This window comes from Arctopsyche grandis, chromosome 1 (genome assembly GCF_051622035.1).
Source record: "Arctopsyche grandis isolate Sample6627 chromosome 1, ASM5162203v2, whole genome shotgun sequence".
Classification (NCBI taxonomy): domain Eukaryota; kingdom Metazoa; phylum Arthropoda; class Insecta; order Trichoptera; family Hydropsychidae; genus Arctopsyche; species Arctopsyche grandis.
The window spans coordinates 19,097,436-19,115,487 of record NC_135355.1 but is presented as its reverse complement, the minus strand read 5'-3'; the positions used below and the strand labels follow the sequence as shown (position 1 = coordinate 19,115,487).

The 18,052-nt window shown below is 33.5% G+C and overlaps 2 protein-coding genes across 2 annotated transcripts in view; one reads left to right on the top strand and one right to left on the bottom strand.

Moving 5' to 3' along the window:
• Positions 1–6,660: 6,660 nt before the first annotated feature.
• On the bottom strand, positions 6,661–10,188 carry LOC143912348 (ATPase inhibitor mai-2, mitochondrial-like). Its single transcript, XM_077431634.1, has 3 exons — positions 9,879–10,188; positions 7,126–7,261; positions 6,661–6,997 (listed from the first exon to the last, which is right to left on the bottom strand). The coding sequence occupies exons 1-3, from the start codon at positions 9,932–9,934 to the stop codon at positions 6,866–6,868; spliced, it is 324 nt and encodes a 107-aa protein (XP_077287760.1). The 5' UTR covers positions 9,935–10,188; the 3' UTR covers positions 6,661–6,865.
• The window catches only part of LOC143912104 (protein scarlet-like), a 9,654-nt gene continuing 1,496 nt past the window's right edge, over positions 9,895–18,052 (top strand). Inside the window, exons 1-10 of the mRNA XM_077431290.1 lie at positions 9,895–10,024; positions 15,180–15,238; positions 16,132–16,221; positions 16,296–16,560; positions 16,651–16,699; positions 16,767–16,950; positions 17,055–17,207; positions 17,274–17,512; positions 17,590–17,770; positions 17,871–17,902. Of these exons, the coding sequence (XP_077287416.1) occupies positions 16,347–16,560; positions 16,651–16,699; positions 16,767–16,950; positions 17,055–17,207; positions 17,274–17,512; positions 17,590–17,770; positions 17,871–17,902 (1,052 nt within the window). The 5' untranslated portion in view covers positions 9,895–10,024; positions 15,180–15,238; positions 16,132–16,221; positions 16,296–16,346. The remainder of the gene's footprint in view (positions 10,025–15,179; positions 15,239–16,131; positions 16,222–16,295; positions 16,561–16,650; positions 16,700–16,766; positions 16,951–17,054; positions 17,208–17,273; positions 17,513–17,589; positions 17,771–17,870; positions 17,903–18,052) is intronic.

Sequence of the window (18,052 nt, the reverse complement as noted above, 5' to 3'; positions counted from 1 at the left end):
ATAATCTAATCTATAATTTGGAAAGAGACTTTGTATGTAAATATCCTTGGTCGTCGTCGTCGTCGTCGTCATCGTCCGTAGATCGGTGACGTCATCGAACACGTGATTCGATTTTTTTTTTTCGATCCATGGGCGCCGATTTGTTTTTTTCGTTTCAATGGATTCACCCCCGCGGGGGCGCAAGGCGAGTAGCTTCATGGGGCCCCGCCAGGGGCGCCACAAGGGGCGCAGCCCCGTAGGGCCCCGAAGGGGGCCCGGGGGGACGCAGCCTCATGGGGCGCAGCCCCATGGGGCCCAAAAGGGGGCGCAGCTTTATGGGGCACAGCCTTATCGGCCGCAGCCTTATGGGGCGCAGTCTTATGGGGCGCAGCCTTATGGGGCGCTGTCTTATGGGGCGCAGCCTTAGGGGCCCAGCCTTATGGGGCGCCGCCTTATGGAGCTTAGCCGCATGGGGCCCCGAAGGGGGCGCAAGGGGGCGCAGCCCCATGGGGCCCCAAAGGGGGCGCAGCCTCATGGGGGCGCAGCCTCATGGGGCGTAGCCTTATGGGGCGCAGTCTTATGGGGCGCAGTCTTATGGGGCGCCGCCTTATGGGGCGCTGCCTTATGGGGCGCCGCCTTATGGGGCGCCGCCTTATGGAGCTTAGCCGCATGGGGCCCCGAAGGGGGCGCAAGGGGGCGCAGCCTCCTGGGGCGCAGCCCCATGGGGCCCCGAAGGGGGCGCAGCCTCATGGGGCGAAGCCCCATGGGGCGCCGCCTTATGAGGCGAAGCCCTAAACGGCAACTGATCATGGGGGCGAAGCCCTTGACGGCATTTAATCATGGGGGCGCGGAGTGGCGAAGCCCTAATAGGCATTAACTAAGGGGGGCGAAGCCCTAAACGGCATTTAATCATGGGGGTGCGGAGGGGCGAAGCCCTAAAAGGCATTAACTAAGGGGGGCGAAGCCCTAAACGACAATTAATCTTGGGGGCGCGGGGGGCGAAGCCCTAAAAGGCATTAACTAAGGGGGGCGAAGCCCTAGGCGGCTTTTAATCATGGGGGCACGGAGGGGCGAAGCCCTAAAAGGCATTAACTAAGGGGGGCGAAGCCCTAGGCGGCTTTTAATCATGGGGGCACGGAGGGGCGAAGCCCTAAAAGGCAACTGATCATGGGGGCGAAGCCCTAAACGGCAATTGCTCATGGGGCGTGGAGGGGCGAATCCCTAGAAGGCAAAGGCTCAGGGGGGCGCCGAGGGCGAAGCCCTAAAAGGCAAAAAAAAAATTTTTTTTTTTGATTTTTTTAAAAAAAATTTTTTTTTTTTTATTTTTTTTTTATTTTTTTTTTAATTTTTTTTTTATTTTTTTTTTAAATTTTTAAATTTTTTTTAAATTTTTTTTTTTTTAATTTAATTAGCTTAGTCATGTTTAAGCGGTTTATATTATAAACACTGAGCGAAGCCGGGTAATACAGCTAGTTTTATATAAATTTATTTGAATTCTCATTTGTTTTTTTTTATTAAATTGACTGTCACGAACAAAATATATAGTAAGTTTCTTATAAAAAATTATATGTACGCCCCCGGCGTCTGAACCCTAGGGCTCCACCCTTGGCGTCTGCGCCCCCTAGGGCTCCGCTTTGAAAGCTGAAAAGTACTACAAATAAAAGATAAAATACACGACTATAGATTCCAATATTCATTTTGAACAGGAAATTGATAGATTTTGAGACATCGACCGAACAACACCAAGATATAGAAAAATCGCGCGATTTAAAATACACATATATCTCCGAATCTCGAGCCAATCAACATTTTTTTATTACCAGATTCGTGTTCACTAGGCATAAATCTATAAGAAAAGTCATATCTCGTCTCTGAACCAAAAAAAGTCGTCATTTACCGAACAGTGTTATAGATATAAAAAATAAAATATTATAAAAAGCAAGCTGATAAAAGGCTTATAAACAGGTGTAATCTTCTTTCTAAATTTCCTTAAAAAAGTTTAACCCAACTCGCTGGTTAGGTATGTACATAGATTGCAATCTTTGTTAACTATAAAATTGCGTTTTATTGATGTAATTAAGTCGTTAACAGAAATCAATCTAAAATCCATACCGAGAAGAATCACCCCGAATTAAAAATAAAATGACAATATTTAATTTTGCATTTATTTGTGTATTCTTATGCAAAGTGATGAGTGAAATTAATTATGCTACAAAAATTAGAAGTTCAGGTTCAGATAGTGATTTTCAAATCAAACGACAAAAAAACCGACCGCTGTACTCTGTGAGGTGGATTACATGCCGTCTCGCTTGCACCCAAAATATTACGCGATACAACCATATACACAACGAAAGCATTTAAATTGCAATTACCGCTTGAGTTAGTACGTTTAGATAAAAAAATATATTGAGATAGAAAACCAATCCTTATAAACGTGGTGAAATAAAAAATTTGCCAAATAAATGAAAAATAGCACGGAAAAAAATCCGTAAAAAAAAATATATTTTTGACTTTTAAAATTCGCTAGACAATTAATTAGAAGTATTTTAAAGAAATGAAATATAGCAATTAATAGGAAAAATATCTGACTATTGATTCCAATACTCACTTTGGGCGTAACAATCCTAAATTTTGAGTTAAAGACCGCAAAAGCCAAAAAACTGTAAAAATCGAGGATTTTTTTAAACGCTCATATCTCGTAAACGATCACCCACCAACAAAAATCAATATCATATTCGAATTCAGTGGGTCAAACTTAGTAAAGATTGGTTAGTCCCCGCTCTGGTAACTCAAAAACGTGATTTTTTGTTGCTCAGTGTAATTGCTAATCCTTTTTGTCGATGTTGTGACATAGTTGGCCTTAAGTAATTTTTACTTACCTTATTAACAAGTTTCAACTTGTGAACAAGCTCTCCGTAGTGGCTACAGTTACCGAAAGCGTGAGGAACAAAATGATTGAAATGGTGAATTTAAAGTATAGAGGTCTGACCGCACTAAGCGTCAACCGAACGATACGACCCGACAAAACAGTGTGCGACAATATTAGGTAAACCGCACTTGAACGACAGCGATGCGACACTACGCAGTAAATTATGTCAATCATTCATTCGGTACCTCGGAACAAGGAAGAAGAACAGTCGAGAAAAATCAAAAGATTATGGCTGCATGCTATTTCAAAGTCACGATATGTAGAAGGAGAATACCATACACTTTTGCCACGGCTTAAGGAAGCTTAATTTACTTTTGAACTTAATAATTGTCGCAAGGCAACCCGCACTCCGACGACACTGCGTCACGTTGCGAACGACACCTTGCGTCAAAGTTGGTCCTAAACTTTAGGACCTAAAGTCAACTTTGTCGCACGGTGTCGTTCTACGTCATGCGGCTGTCGCGTAGTACGTTATGTCTCATAAAATTGCATACAAACAATATTTGGTCGCGTACTGTTGTGTCGGGTCGTATCATTCGGTTGACGAATAGTGCGGTCAGACCTTTAAAATGACAAATTAAGAGTTACTGAAATTCTTATCGATACTACGTACATTTTTTAGTTGACCGGAAATGATACCTCCCCTTATAGGTGTCCTCTTTTTTTACATATCTCTTCTTATTTAAGTTTTTTAATTCAACTATCTTCGAAACGGCTAATTGAATCGGATTGAATCTTTTTTACATATACTAAAAATTATAAATTTTAGACCCCAATATATTTTTAAATATTTTTACTTGAATCGAAAGTAGTATTATACTTTTACTCTAGAGAATCGAGGTTCTTTATGTTTTTCTCAGAAACCTTTTGGTTTATTGAATTGAAATTTCATATATAGAAGTTTAAGCTTAATACCAAGTTATGTATAAAATTTGGTAAGCATCCGTCATCCCGAAGTGGCAGTTTACTCTTGTTCGATTTTTCTTCCACTATTTTTTTCGACCCCTTAAGAGGGCTGGACAGCAGTGCCTTTGTCCATACAAACGTACTATACTTCTCTCTTCCTCAATTATGGCACTAGAGAAATTATTTTTGAATATGCTATGGATATCCACCATTGGGTGCATCTACTGTTTTATTTTTTTGATTAATTATTTTTTATAGGAGCTAGGAGCTGCCAAACATCTATAAAATCGCCTCTTTTTTACACCCACGAAACGAGTCCAGCGTGCTTATTTAACGGTCGTTTTTAAAAACAAATACGCCGATAGATGCACAGAAAGTATCTTTCTCATACCGATGATGAATTATTTTTTAAAATTGGTCCAATTTTGGAGGACAAAATAGGAGAATACGTAACCTCGATTTTGTCAATTTAAAATACGTTTTATCTGATCGAAGCGCAACTGTCGCATTCACTCAATAAATATATTGATATATATTGTCGCATTCACTCAATATATCCTTACACTCAATATATATATCGAAGAAAGGAACGGTAACAAAATTAAGGTTTCGGGTATTCAGCCCTCTTAAACATGTGTACTCTTCACGAAAAAATCACGTATTATTCTTGTAATCAATGTTATGAAAATAAAAAAAATCAGTTAATTTAAAAAACCGGAAGTGGGATTCTTTCCTCTTGATGAACCGGATTTTATTTTTAAATAATACTTCATTCTTTTATTTTGACCTTTTAAATTCTTTTTATTCGAATATGATCTGCTCTAAATATTCAGTCGTGTTAGTCGACTATACTTGAATAGTATATTGCTTCCCGAACTTCAGCAATTACATATTTTTTAGCTTCACTACTCTTTAAACTTACAAATTCATCATATATGTACATATATTGTGCGACAAATAATTAACATTACCGGTACCACATCTACTCAATTTTTCTAAATGAGTTTTAATAAAATTATCAAATTCGGCAATATTCGATACAATTTAAAAAATTTCCTTTTCGATTTGAAAATACGCCAGTAAATACTCTGTGACCCCGAAATCCTAATCCTAAGCTCGCTTATAAATTTACAGTGGCAAAGATTCGTTTTAAAACAGCTCGCCAATATCTCTGTTCTGAATCTATTTGCTTTTCTAAATTTGTATCTATACGTATCTATATTTCCGAGATATAATATTTTTTTTTAGAACGATTTGAAGGCCACAGATATGGGCCAACAATAAAATGAATATAATACTGGTTTTTTTTCAGTACAGTACAATTTTGAGTATCTGTCCTGATAAGACGTGAGAGATTTTTTAAATTATTAGTATCTAATAGATGGATTCAAATATAAAAAGCCTGTAGCGAAAATTATGTTTTTTGATGAACAGTATGTGGTCAAGCTAGGGCTGCCAGATTTATTGATATCCAAAACGGGACATTTTAATTGTACCCCCCCCCCCCCCTCATATACCATCCGAAATCGTATTTGTTAATTTGCTGGTGAGAATCTTTTTCACAATCTACAAAAGATTTGGGCGCTGTGACCTTTTCTTATGAAATAAATATAAAATAAAACAATAATTAAATAAGGTACATAGACACAGATATTACAAAATGATAAAACAAAACTTTGTAAAAAGCGTAAACTTAACAAGTTAAATTTAAGATCATTCCTTTTATAAACGAGTGTTGCCTTTCTTTTTTTCCAAATTATTTAGTTATTATTAAATGAAATTTATTATATATTGCCGATAATATAATCTCTCTATTGTCGCTTTTTTAACCATGGATGTGGATCCACGGTGAGATTGAGATTCGTGCATTTTTTTTGCAGTTTCGTAACTGCGGGGGGTTGGTATTTCTGAACAATGAGAGGTCAATAATCAGCTATTGAACACTGGGATATTTGGCTATCCCGAAAGGTCCTTTTGGGACGCCGGGATCAGAAGCGTGAAACCGGGGCAATCCCCGAAAACCGGGACGTCTCGCAGCCCTAGGTCAAGCGATAAAACTCAATTGAATCTTGAAACTTTAAAATGTTGAATAATTTAAAATTTTAAATGTTTGCTAACATTTTACTTTTTATAAAATGAATTAATTTATCAGTAATTTTTAATGATATGATAATGATATTAAGAAATATTTTTTTGGAAAAAATATCCTGGTGTTGAATTTTAAAGAAATAGTTCCATTTTATTAATATTCTTGATCAAGAATTCAACCGTATTCGATTTTTCAATATTCAACACTATTTTTTCTTAAAAATGAAATTAATATTATCTATCTTGTTATATTACATTAACCATATCTTATCCGAAAAAAGTATTCCCTCTTCATTTTTGTTCTTCCAAAAAATAGTAACTAATTTCAATATTTCGTTTGGTTCTCGGGCCCTGATTTTTTTACTGGTAAATTAGACATATACATATGTATGTAAGCTTAATTATTTTAAAGAACAACAACCAACATAAGTATTACTATTTTAATGGGAGCGGGGTTCCTCTCAGCGGCCCTACATATTTGTATGTACATATTTTTTTTTTTTTTTTTTTTTTTTTTTATTTTACATATATACCAGGAAGGCCTTACAGGTAAAATATATATTGAAAAGAAGTGAGTTCTTTGGAAGACAAAGAAAATATTTCCAAGTCGACAAGATTTTTTTGTTACTGCTGTCAACTGGAAATAAAAAAAATATTATACTATGTAAAATTCATGTTATAAATAATAGTTTTTATTTTTATGTTACTATTTCACGGGACAGGGAAAATGGGTTGAAAATGAATATAAATTATTTTTTAAAATATTTTTTTATTTATTTTATAGAGAACGTGCAAACATTAAAAACAATAGCAGAAGTAAATGCATGCCTAAAATTTAAAATAGTTATCGCATTTATTTATATTACATCTACATAGTATCTACCTGTATAAACATACTTGATAAAAATTAAGTAACTATAATTTTGTTCTTCAATTTATTACGGGAAATTAATTAATTCATCTTTATTCTTTTTCAATATTCGCAACCTTTTCCTTGTGACGATTTATAGCTTCTTTGTGATGTTTAATTTGTTCTTCATGAAATGAGATTTCATTATTAAGACCATCTTTCAACTGTTCCAATTGTTTCCTTTGCTGAAATACATAAAAAAAAACAAAATTATATTTAAATTGAAACAAAAATCTTATCCAATTCCAAATTTATGTGGTCATTTATGTTATTTTATGATCGATTTTAAAAATATATACATATTTGTGTGTACCTGCTTGTAGAAATATTCTTCTTCACGAGCCGCTTCCATCTTCCCAAATGATCCACCAGCTTCACGGATTGAACCACCACCACCACCTCCCTTTCCTGCACCTGAACCAAGATCACCAAGTTGTCCAGAAGACATCCTAACAAAATAAAATAAAAGGAGTTATTTAAAATCAATACAAATGAGAGATGTGAAAATTCAATTACGAACAATTGACCGTATGAATAGGATTACCATATTTTCGGGATTAATGTAGGACATATTATGTATGTAGTTTCAAATGTATGAGAATTTTATGAAGATAAAGACAAAGAAGAACGCATCTATCTATTATTGGAAAAATATCCATATACATGTGTGTATGTACATATTATACGAAAATGACTAAAAAAACCTGAATAAATTAAAAATCAACTAAATAATACAATTTAAATAACAAAATCAAATAAAGCTAATAATCTTCAGCGAATCATTAAAGTTATTATTCTATTATTAAAATCAACAAATTATATATCATTAAAGTAACGCAGTGACAAATGTTAATATCATATTATATGATTCAAAAACTGATAGTGATTGAGGTTTATTATTTTGGGCTTAAATAATATAAGAATTTGTTTAATTAAAATGATTCGTTATTTGGTCACATAGCGATAAATTTCAATATCAATCTCCCAATCGCTAAATTTTTTTGATAATTTTAGTCAATACGGAAAGTCAGAACGGTGTCAACTGAACATACTTGAAAAAACCCTTCGACCTTTTACATGACTCCCAGACAAAATGGAAAGAACACAGATTATAATAACAATAATGTAGATTACAGAACTCCATATATTACTTTCATACTAATAGAAATATTCCTTTTTCCCTATTATTTAATATACTAACATTAGAATAATATAACTATATGATTACTAACAAAATTAAATTAAAATTGTAAAATAGAAAATGATCAGTAGATCAGTAGCTATTAAAATAGCTATAAGATGTATTGTGAACATAATTTAGTAATAATAAAAAGCATTTAAAAATCAAATCAAATTAGAAATATAGTTTTCATTTATTTCAAGTAGGGCATGCAAATTATCGGTAAATCGGTAAAAAAATATGAGTCATTACCGGTTTACCGGTAATTTACTGAGAATTTTTAACTGAAAATAAATTGATAAAAACTACAAAACATTGATTTTGTGCAAATTATTTGTATAATAGTCTTTCAGAAGAGGAATCAAAATAAGCCCCTAAAAAACTAACATGTGTAATGGATCATCATTTAGATGGGATCTAAACTTTAGTGTATTGACGTTAGATTGCTTGGATATAAATATATTGTAGGACATCTGACAATTTAATTATTTTGTCTTAAGAATGAAATTATTGCTGTTTTGAATTCATTGCTCAGTACATTATTTTGCTTCAACAGTTCATCCAGCATAAACTTTACAGTAATATCTGCATTAATCAAATTTCATTTAAGTTACACAGAGATTCCAAAGATTATTTAATCGGCAGCAACAATTTGATTATTTTTAATCAAAGCGAATAATCAAGTTTATCCTTACAAAATACGATCTCTATCTCTAGATCTATGCAACTCTTTCTAATATAGTTTTTTATCTCATCAAATCGTTCCAATATTGCAAGTTAGCTATTCCAACGAGTTTTTGAGTGCAGAAATAATGAAAGCTCTTCCCAAAATCTTTCTTGACGTATTTTTGGATATTATTCGCAGAACGACGAAACATGCTGACAATCAGTCGTATTTTATTATGAGTGTTGAATGTCTATCACATATTTCGAAGAAACTTCAACTGATTTAGTTAAAATATCAAAAACTTATTGCCACAATCTTCTCAGTCTCCGTTTTCGTCCTCGTCTTCAACCAAAATTCAGTGATTGTTTGACGAATGAATTTAACAAAACCTCATCAAACCTGTTAATTGCAAATATCATCATATAATATCATAGTTCAAAAATATTATGTAATTAGAAAGAATTATTTTTATTTACAGAAATTACCGGTAATTCGGTAATGGAATTTGGACATAATAACCGGTAAATAGGTTGATCGAAAACCGGTAATGCATGCCCCAATTGCAAGAATATCATACAGGTATGAAAATTCCTGCCAGATATACAAAAACACCTATAAAATGGGAAGTCTGAGAAAATACAATGTCTGGTAGCCATATGTATGTACATATGTAGTGCAATAGATATTTACATACATATATAGTGAGGTGAATCTAATGAAGGCGTATTTTAAAAATTCTATTAGTCACATTATTATTAATGGGTAGGAAACAAATGTATCCATTGAAACCTTATAAATGACCGATATTTGTATATATTTATTTTATAAATCGGTTAGATTTTTGAACACTTTTTGCAAGTATGTATACCCTTTTACAGGTGCGAATCGATGTACTTAAAATACGCTATCATCAGATAAAAACAGTACAATGAATAGCGACAATAATCGATTGACATAACCTATATGTACATTTTATATTAACACCTTTGGTATTATGTAAGCGCACATCGACAATTTTATATTAAAATATAATCTAATAAGACAGAATTTCCATCACCGATTGTAAAATTTTGAAAGGAGGTAATAAATATATGAAATATAAGATTTTTTCAATGTATTTTGTGAAATGGAAGGTGACTGGCATTTGCGCCGTAGAATTTTATCATAGCTGTGAAAACAGCATACTGGATTAAAGTGCAAATCAAATGTTGATAATCACCTGATGTTGTTGACAGTTGGCATGAAACGCCCAGAAGCCCTTACAATGCGATTCATCTTGGCAAAGTTACAGCAGCAAAACGTCAGAAGGTCACCAACTGGCAATTGCGAGCGCCGAACACTGATCTCTCTATATTTATTATCAAAGTACGTAGATTTAGCTTTCACATCCGTATCATAGATGGCACTACACACTACTTTTTATTTTTCACCTTGAAGGTTTCAAAGCAGGCACCCAAACCGGAACGGAACCGAAATCTGAAAACAAGTGTAACCACAATATTTGCCGGAACGAAAACTGAAACCGAACCGATATTTTTTTCGGTTCGGTAAAATTAATGGCGCACCGACATCTCAGCGCAAACCAACTTAGCGCCGACCTTTCGGCGCAGAAAACTCAGCGGATGACAATTCAGCGCATGGACTATTCAACGCAAAGTCAATTTTTTCAATAAGTTTCAAATGCGTTTTCAAAAATAATTAATGTATTCAAATTGTCGGTCATATCTACATGATAATTTCATAAATGCGAATAAATTTATTTGATACTCTTTGTGCCTTGAAATATTACGCAAGCAGGGTTTCTCAACTAAGGACGCAAAAATGTATTTTTAAGCAGGGTTTCTAAACCGGGCACAAAGGTACAAAGAGTATCAAATAAATTTATTCGCATTTATGAAATTATCATGTATATATGACCGACAATTTCAATACAGTAATTATTTTTGAAAACACATTTGAAACATATTGAAAAAACTGATTTTGCGCTGAATAGTCCGTGCGCTGAATTGTCATCCGCTGAGTTGTCGTTGCGGTGAGTTGTCTGCGCCGAAAGGTCGGCGCTAAGTTGGTTTGCGCTGATTTGTCGTGCCACCAAAATTAATATATGTATATATATATATATATATATATATATATATATATATATATATATATATATATATATACTTTAGGAATGATAGTGTTGCGTAGGGGTGGGTGGAGGATCCAATTAAAAGGCCAACAGTCGTTTCACAGCATTTATTGATGATTCAGGAGTTACACGCACTGTCACCGCTCAGTCCAGAATGCCTTATATCGCCTACGTACCGCCTTATAAAGGGTAGATCTCTCAGGACGCCTAATCTGTTTACCTGTTGTATAGTCACGTATTCGGATATGTATTTCCACGACATTGGGACTTCCCGTACCGATTCTGAGAAATAACTAATAACGGTCATTGTTTAGCCTAAATGCACTTAGAGTCCAGATATAATCTTTGGAAGTAAGTGCATGCATTTAGTTAATCCGATAACAGATATCCGTTGGTTTAAGTACAATTCGCTCAATCCACGGCGTACGTAACAATAGAATTAATGTACAAACATACAGAAATATATTATACATATATTAAAAAAAATTCGGATGTGACCAACCCATGAGTTTATCTACAGCCTTGGCCAAAAATCTGGACTCTTTGGTAAACTATTGACTAGCTTCTTGCACTGCGATTCTGGGATTTTGGACCATTCCAGCGGTAATTTTGTCGCAGTTCAGATTTGAAGGAATATTTGTGTTGCCTAATATTTTTGTATGTTGTCAAGTTTATATGCTAAAAAAATCAATTCACTATATTAAAAAAAAAATTATACTTTCTCGAGAATTCTCGAGAATCTCGAGAAACAAAAAAAGAAAATCTCGAATTCTCGAGATTCAAATATTTCGAGAAAATAAGATTCTCAAATCTCGAGATTCAAATATTCCGAGAAAAGGAGATTCTCGAATCTCGAGAATCAAAAAAAGTCGAGAAATCACAACCTCTAGATAGGGGGCCATAAATCGACAAAATAACTGTTGAATTTAAGACACGTTTTGCGAAAATGCAGGTAGTGAAAAACTATTTCGGTTTTCTTGAACCTAGGAAAATTATTAATATGCCGGAAAAAGATATTCCAAACCATTGTTTCAATCTCAGAAAAAAATATCCAGAAGTTTTCTCAGATCAATTCGAATCTCAATTTACATATGTAGTTTTATTAATAAAGAAAGATCTTTCTGAAACAATAACCAAAAAGCAATTTTCAGAATTATTTATTATTAGAGTAAACAGATTAAAATGGCAATGGGCGGGCCACGTGGCTAGAAGAATAGAGTAAAGGTGGACAAAAGAATTGCTTGAATGGTACCCGAGAGAATGCAAAAGGGTAAAAGGAAGACTGCAGGGAAGATGGGTGGACGAAATTAGGAAAAGGTGTGGGGTGAGATGGATGAGAGTTGCGCAAAACAGAGACGAGTGGAAGCGTGTTGGAGAGGCCTTCATCCAGCAGTGGATGGTGAATGGCTGTAGATGATGACGATGATGGTATATATTAATATTTAGATACAGCGAGAAATAAAAATATTTTGTAGGAGCCTTCTGATAATCGCATTATGGATATACCTTCCCAACTCCTACGCACTATACATATTTCTATAAAAGCAACCTATGTATATATCTACTACATGTACATATGTATGCATGTGTGCATATGTATGCATATGTTCAACATATTTCACTTCAATGGTGACAAGCTAATATCAAATTACACTCATTTAATCCCTACTGGTTGTTAGTATATAATGTTATACAAACGTTCAATTGTATGTAAGAAATATGATTTATACATATTGCATATACATACTATGTACATATTTATAAGTATAATGTACATATAATTAATATTCATAATTTATCTCATTATAAATTACTGTTGTATTTTAAATCAATATTTTATATATAAAATAATGAATGCTTTAAATACAATATTCTATTTTTTTAAATTTACAGCGATTTAAATTTGTTAGCGCTCTATAAATAAATAACTTGAATTTGACACTTCAGAACAGGTCGATGACGACCTTTAATGTTGCGGATAAAATTCAAAGTTTAATTAGAAAATTAGATTTTTGGAAGATGTATATCGAAAATGATCAACCTGAAGTACTTGAAACCTTACATAATTTCTAATCTAAAAACAAAATTCGATTGTTTCGGGATATACATACGTGAAAAAATAACTGAAATCGTCGCTTACGCAGTTTACGTCGTTTACTTTCCTAAACCTGAAGAAGCAAACAATTGGATTTCAATCCCCTTTGAAACATTATGAACATTTTCGGACAGCTTCATCATTATCAATCAAGGGGAAAGAGAAATTGATTGGACTTTCAAGTGAAATCATTTTAAAAGCTGAATTATAAAAATAAGGTTATTAATTTTTGACTAGATATTAGTGAAGAATATGAACTTAAACTTCTGTTGCCGTTTACTTTTTCTGGTTGACTGAGACCACTGAACTTATTGAGAGAGCTTTCTCTTCATATATTTTTATAAAAGACAAATATAGAAAAATATCGAATGCAGCTCTAGACTTCTAGACTCTAGACTATCTCGCATCATTTGAACCGAATTTTAAAAAACTGTGTACCTCAGAACAAGCACAAGGCTCTCAGTAAATTTATTTTGTAAGGAGATTTAATTAAGAAAAGAAAAGTTATTATTGTATGTACTTTGTAATTTTGTATTTTTATTAAAGCCATCAGTAATAGAACTATGACGAAGGAGTAGATAAATATATTAAACTTTGAACATATGTATTATAATTGTGACTCCGCAAATAACATTTTTCAACATAATCTCTTAACAAAACAGATCCATTGCGTTTACCCTGTCTTCATATTCCTTACCATTCAAAGACTATATATGTAATTACATTTGCCATAATAAATTTCATGAAATACAATTATTTTTATATGGTGGTACAATTTAGCGCAATGTACTACCAAGTGGTGCGCGACTCAAAAAAGGTTGGGAGCCTGTGACTCAAATAATTCTTATTGACCTTCACCTTTTCTATTATGTGCGAATTTATAAAATTTAAATAAATGACAGCCTATAACTTGACTATATGTAAAAACATGAATATCAGGAAATATTTTACATATTTGAATAGGTCGTAAAACTCTAAAATAAAATTTGTATCGTGTATGTATGTACATATGTACATACATTATAGTTAACAAAGAATAATATTACCATATTTTTATTTTATTTGCTATATGTATATTGTAATTCATTACTTTAATGTATATAAATATTTAAATAACGATGAGTAAAGCCCGGATAACCAGCGTGCCGTTCATTGATCAAATGTTGTAAATGCATTGTTAAAGGTTTGCCGAACCTTTTTTACAAATCATTTACAACAATTGAACAATGAGCGGCGCGCTTCGAGTCCGTACTCTAACGATGAGTTTAATATATTCAATAATCCGTAAGAGTATGTACTATATGCATACTAGTGTTTTGCCCGTTGATTTCAACGGGTGGCTTCGAAAAGGAATTGAAACACGAATAAAAATATAGTTATATGTTATATATAAGAATAATGTAAGGCGTACGCGCACGTAATATTAATCGTAATAAAAGGTAGCACATTATTAGAGGTAGGACCGGAAGCGTGCCGTTTATTGTTCAATTGTTGTAAATGCTTTGTAAAAAAGGTTCGGCAAACCTTTAACAATGCATTTACAACATTTGAACTATAAACGGCCCCCTCAGGGTCCGGGCTTTACACATTATACACTTATCAATCTAACCCGCGCCCCCGACAACCACGCGGCACAAATGCGAGTGACGCTCGACACCCCCTCCTCCCCCACTTCCCCACTACCACTCTTTCCCACTACCACGCTTCCCCACTACCACGCTTCCCCACTACCACGCTTCCCCACTACCACGCTTCCCGGCGTCTCGAATACTCGGCTGTGATTGCTTCCCCATACTGGTCCATCGTCTGCCATTTATATACATATATGTACATACAAATATACATCCTAACATCGCGTCTGTTTTTATATACATATATAATTCGCCCTGAAACGAACTCGCTCAACATACCAGTCGGCCACTTCGATTAAAAAATTATTTCCTATTTATTGTATCGCTCGCCTCGAACTAAACTGTTTTCACAGAAAATAATTGATCTTTGACTTTGAATGTGCTATCAAAATCTGACTGCAACTAAATAAATACATATACACATACATACATATATTACAGCATTTATACAATTAACATGCTCGCTGTCTAATTCCTTATCTTTGTTGAAGAGTAAATATTGAGGGCCATGGTCTGTAGAGGAATTTTACGAATATGAAGTCTTTTACAATTAATGTAAATATTTGCTGACAGAATAGAACGATAACTTTTACGTACTGACAAACATGATGTTGTAGCTTGTTAGCTCCAAACCACTTTTCAACATTTTGTATTATGTTCCAGTTGCTTGGTGACTTTCCGCTAGGACGCTTCGTTCTTCAAAAAACAGGACCATTTTACAAGTTTGTGCTTAGATTTTTTTATATTTAAAACAATACTATCAATTAATACTGTATTATTGTATGTAATATTGTATTTGACTTGACACAATATTAGAAATTAAACAGCTAAAATACACTGTGTTTGGAATGGAAATGGTAAAAAGAAACCTCAATAAAGGTATGCGTTTAGATTTACGAATTAACTATGTATTGATATTTAATAAATAGGCGTTTGACAATCATATGTATTATTTAAATCAAAATTTGGAGAAAAATCCTTTCGAAATTTAAACAACAATTCATTGTTTGTTCTATGAAAATTCACATGTACATATAGGCGGTCTCCGTGACGTGACAGAATGTTAAACGACAGAAAACGTAAATATCGGAAGGCAAAGATCGAAAATCGAAAGATAAAAAAAAAAATGGTGCATGGTAAACGGTACATACTCACTTAATTTGCGCGAGCAGGGTACAACAGGAACAAGAGGAACAGGCTTTTCTTCCCGTATTCTGCGCGCGCACATTAATACGGGAGGAAAAGCCTGATCCTCTTGTTCCTGTTGTATCCTGCTCGCGCAAATTAAGTGAGTATGTACCGTTTACCATGCACCCTCTTTTTTTATCTTTCGACTTAAGATCTTTCGATTTTCGATCTTTGCCTTCCGATATTTGTGTTTTCTGTAATTTAACATTCTGGCTCGTCACGGAGACCGACGAGATACATACATATGTGTGAATGAGCGTGCTCGCTCAAACGCTCCATTGCGTTTTTATTATCCTCGCCGAGATTTAAGGAAATCGTAAATTTAAAAAAAGCTATTATAAAAGGTCACGCAAATTTAGTAAAATAACCAACAAATTGTTGTTTAATTAAAGTGAGTCAACTTTCATGATGTCGTATTGAATTATAGAAAACTATAAAATTCATCAAAATATGCTAGAGGCTCCGAGGAGGCCGCCACGTCTGCCTGTGCATACACACGCCACCGCCTAGTCCCTTTGTATATACATATACATATGTAAATATATATGTATAATATCTGATTATATTTGAGAATATGTTTTGTCTTTTCAGCAATATTAATAAAACCAAGAGACCTATCATTATAATTATTCCTCAGTAAAAATGAATGAAATGCAGGCATTAAATATTAATCCGATTATAAAGAGAAGGACAAATCTTTCCGAATCAATTAATAATCCTGTAAATAATAATGAGAAACCTCCAAAAGACAGTTTCAATTTATCTTGGAATAACCTTAATATGCATTTGCATAAAAAAGTCTCATCTAAATTTTGGAAAAAAAGCTGTCATAAAAAGGTTCAAATACTAGAAAATGGTACTATTATTAGTAAACATGTACGTACATATATATGTATACTGAAAATATGTGATGCTTTACTGAAACATTTATTTTTTTTATTTTTAGTGACTGGAAATGTAAATTCTGGCGACCTGTTAGCTATTATGGGACCAAGGTTTATAAAAATTCATATTTTTTTTATTACTATTGAACTTGAGGCAATTGAATTTACTTTCTTACAGTGGATCTGGAAAAACAACTTTACTAGCTTCTATTAGCATGAGAGTACAAGGTGAATTTTCTGGATCATTATTATTAAATGGACGACCAGTGACAAAAATGTTCCTGACAAATATGTCAGGATTTGTTCCACAACTAGATCTTGCTTTTGAAATGCTTACTGTTTCTGAACATATGGAATTTATGGTATTATTTCATTTAAAAAAATAGATGGACAGAATAGTGTTTTTGTTTTCGTATTTTTAAATGTCTGACGTCTTAACATTTGTATTGTATTTTTGTGTTAAAAGGCTAGAATGAAAATGGATAAGCATTCAAAAGATGACGATCGGAAGAAATGCATTACCAGACTTTTAATCAAGCTAGGAATAATTAAGTGTATTAATACTAAATTGTCATCTTTATCAGGCGGAGAGAGAAAGAGATTATCTCTGGCAGTACAAGTATGAACACTTTTTTTTTTCCTTTTGTCTTTAAAATCTATATATATAAAAATTTTGAATCTGTAGATGATAAATGATCCTCCACTGTTATTTTGTGATGAACCAACGACTGGATTAGACAGTTGGTCAGCAGCTTCAGTTATAGATCAGTTACGGTTGTTGGCTAGTTCCGGAAAAGCAATAGTTTGCTCTATTCACCAACCAGCATCTGGAATATTCGATCTCTTTCATAAAGTGTTACTGTTGAGTGGAGGAAAAGTAGCTTTTCATGGCTTAGTTAAAGAAGCTACAATTTTTTTTAGGAAGTAATAATAATCTTTTGATCGCTTAAATGCTATTAAATAATATTTTTTAATATTATTGGAGTTTCATTTTATTTTAGGCAAGGATTTGAAGCTCCTGTTGGTTACAATGAGGCTGAATTTTTGGTGTCAATTATATCAGTTGAAAATACTGCTCAAAAAGTTTGCTCAGCATGGTCAAACAAAAAAAAAATGAACCAGAAAAATATAGGCAATGCATGCGTGGCAAACAATCACAATTTAAATAGTTTTTCTGAAAAAGTGAGAGTTTTCGATGTTAAATTTAAAGTTATTAAATCTCATTGCTTTGAATTAAATTAATATTTTGAGTAAATCAATTAATTAATGTTTTGTTCTGCAGGTGGGGATGGAATATAAACATTATTGCTTAATGTAAGTCTTTCATATTATATGTGTAGATTTTATATGAATAAAATCTTGAGTTGAATAGATTTTTGATTGAAGTAATTAAGAAATTTTTAATTATTATCATTTATAAGAATCTTAAACAATGTACATATAGTGTGATTCCTCTGCAAGGAG

Bases quoted from the DNA above. Each gene is read 5' to 3' on its own strand.
- LOC143912348 (XM_077431634.1), bottom strand. From the start codon at position 9,934: ATGAATCGCATTGTAAGGGCTTCTGGGCGTTTCATGCCAACTGTCAAC. The intron at 7,262-9,878 runs GTGATTATCAAC...TTATTTTGTTAG, and splicing joins CCAACTGTCAACAACATCAG to GATGTCTTCTGGACAACTTG. The intron at 6,998-7,125 runs GTACACACAAAT...TATGTATTTCAG, and splicing joins AAGAATATTTCTACAAGCAG to CAAAGGAAACAATTGGAACA.